Below are 1,478 nucleotides of genomic sequence, written 5' to 3'. Positions count from 1 at the left end.
AAGGCTAAAAAGTATTTTATCAAAAAATCACTTTTTACGATACGCGGCGCCGTGCCGATTTAGTCGCAAAACAGCGACGGGTCATAACTTTTTCGTTATAAGTCGGATTTCAGCGTTCATTATATGTACGTACCCTTGTGACATATACTATAAATTTTGTTAAGATTATTTATTCTAAATAATATTCTATCAAAAAATCATTTTTAACGCTTATTATCTCTAAATTGACTAGCCCGAATCTGCGGGCGTTACAGAAGAAGAGAAGCTCGAAGCTAAAAAAGGAAAATGTGAGTCATGTTCTGATGATTCACCACGTCGTGGTGACTTTACCACATCGTAGTCATTTGCGAATCAAAATTTTTCTACCCTAAATCCATTGCAACCTCCTTTACCATTTCCATCTTAAGCCCTTAAACATAATATGGATCCAGAACAAAAGAAGTTCATGGAGCAAATGTTATCCCTCTCAATAAATGATCCATTCCTCCAATCCATGGCCAAGCTTCCAAAGTTTGCTAAGGATGTGATAATTAATCGAAAGGAGTTAGAAAAAGCTTCAACCATCGTGTTAAACGAGTTATATTTAGCTATAAGCATCAATGGATTGTCAATCAAAATAGGAGATCCGGGCCAACTAACTTTGCCTTGTGAATTTGGCAATTCTACTTCTATAAATGCTTTAGCCGATTCGGGGGTAAGCATTAATCTTATGCCTTATTCTTTCAACAAGAAGTTGGGTCTACCAAGGCTCCAAGACACGAAAATGATACTTAGAATGATGGATCACACAATCACTAACCCACATTGAATCATTGAATATTTATTAGTAAAGGTGGGAAAATCTGTTTTCCGGTTGATTTTATGGTATTGGATATGAAAGAAGATGAGGACCTTCCTATAATTTTGGGAAGACCATTCTTGAGTACCGCTAGAGCTCTTGTTGATATCCATGACTCAAAGCTCACACTTCGTGTAGAAAATGAGGAAGTTACTTTTGAAATGAGTCCAAAAGTGAGTCATGAAATTCCAAGAGATGAAGTGTCAAAGATAGATGATAAGGAAGAAGATCTTGATTAGCTAGTTGAAACTGAAAAGATGATGGAAGAAAAGTTAAAAGTATGGGAGAAGCCTCATGTTGAAAATGTCAAATGTTCGAAACCAAGATCTTCGATTCCTATGATATTTGAGGTGATTGCATTCACTACACCTAAGGCTGAAGTGGAAAAGGCAATGATATAGTGGAAGATGATTTATATGAAGAAGTTGAGATAATTGATGAAGATATAGGTGGGGAATTATAGGAGCCAACAATGGTCAAGATGGAGTTAAATGAGAAGAATAGTACAAAGGTGAAAGGAAAGAACAAAGGGGTGAAGTGTAAACATGAAAAAAAGCGCTACTCAAAAGAAGTAGGAAAACTCAAAGAAGGCATATATAAGACGAGTTCAAGCATACAAGCATAAGTGGAAGGAACAAAA

At 36.1% G+C, this 1,478-nt stretch overlaps 1 protein-coding gene across 1 annotated transcript; it reads left to right on the top strand.

The window, feature by feature from the left end:
• Positions 1-421: 421 nt before the first annotated feature.
• Positions 422-1,077, top strand: LOC145120380 (uncharacterized). The gene is made up of 2 exons (XM_079056209.1): positions 422-732; positions 828-1,077. The coding sequence occupies exons 1-2, from the start codon at positions 422-424 to the stop codon at positions 1,075-1,077; spliced, it is 561 nt and encodes a 186-aa protein (XP_078912335.1).
• Positions 1,078-1,478: the final 401 nt, after the last annotated feature.

The sequence above is a fragment of the Lactuca virosa genome, chromosome 1 (assembly GCF_052849685.1).
Source record: "Lactuca virosa cultivar CGN04683 chromosome 1, Lactuca_virosa_CGN04683_v6, whole genome shotgun sequence".
NCBI lineage: Eukaryota > Viridiplantae > Streptophyta > Magnoliopsida > Asterales > Asteraceae > Lactuca > Lactuca virosa.
This window is presented reverse-complemented; position numbering and strand designations above follow the sequence as displayed.

Excerpts from the sequence above, each read along its gene's own strand:
- LOC145120380 (XM_079056209.1), top strand. The coding sequence starts at position 422 with ATGGATCCAGAACAAAAGAAGTTCATGGAGCAAATGTTATCCCTCTCA. Across the intron at positions 733-827 it reads CCTTATTCTTTCAACAAGAA|TAAAGGTGGGAAAATCTGTT; the intron begins GTTGGGTCTACC and ends AATATTTATTAG.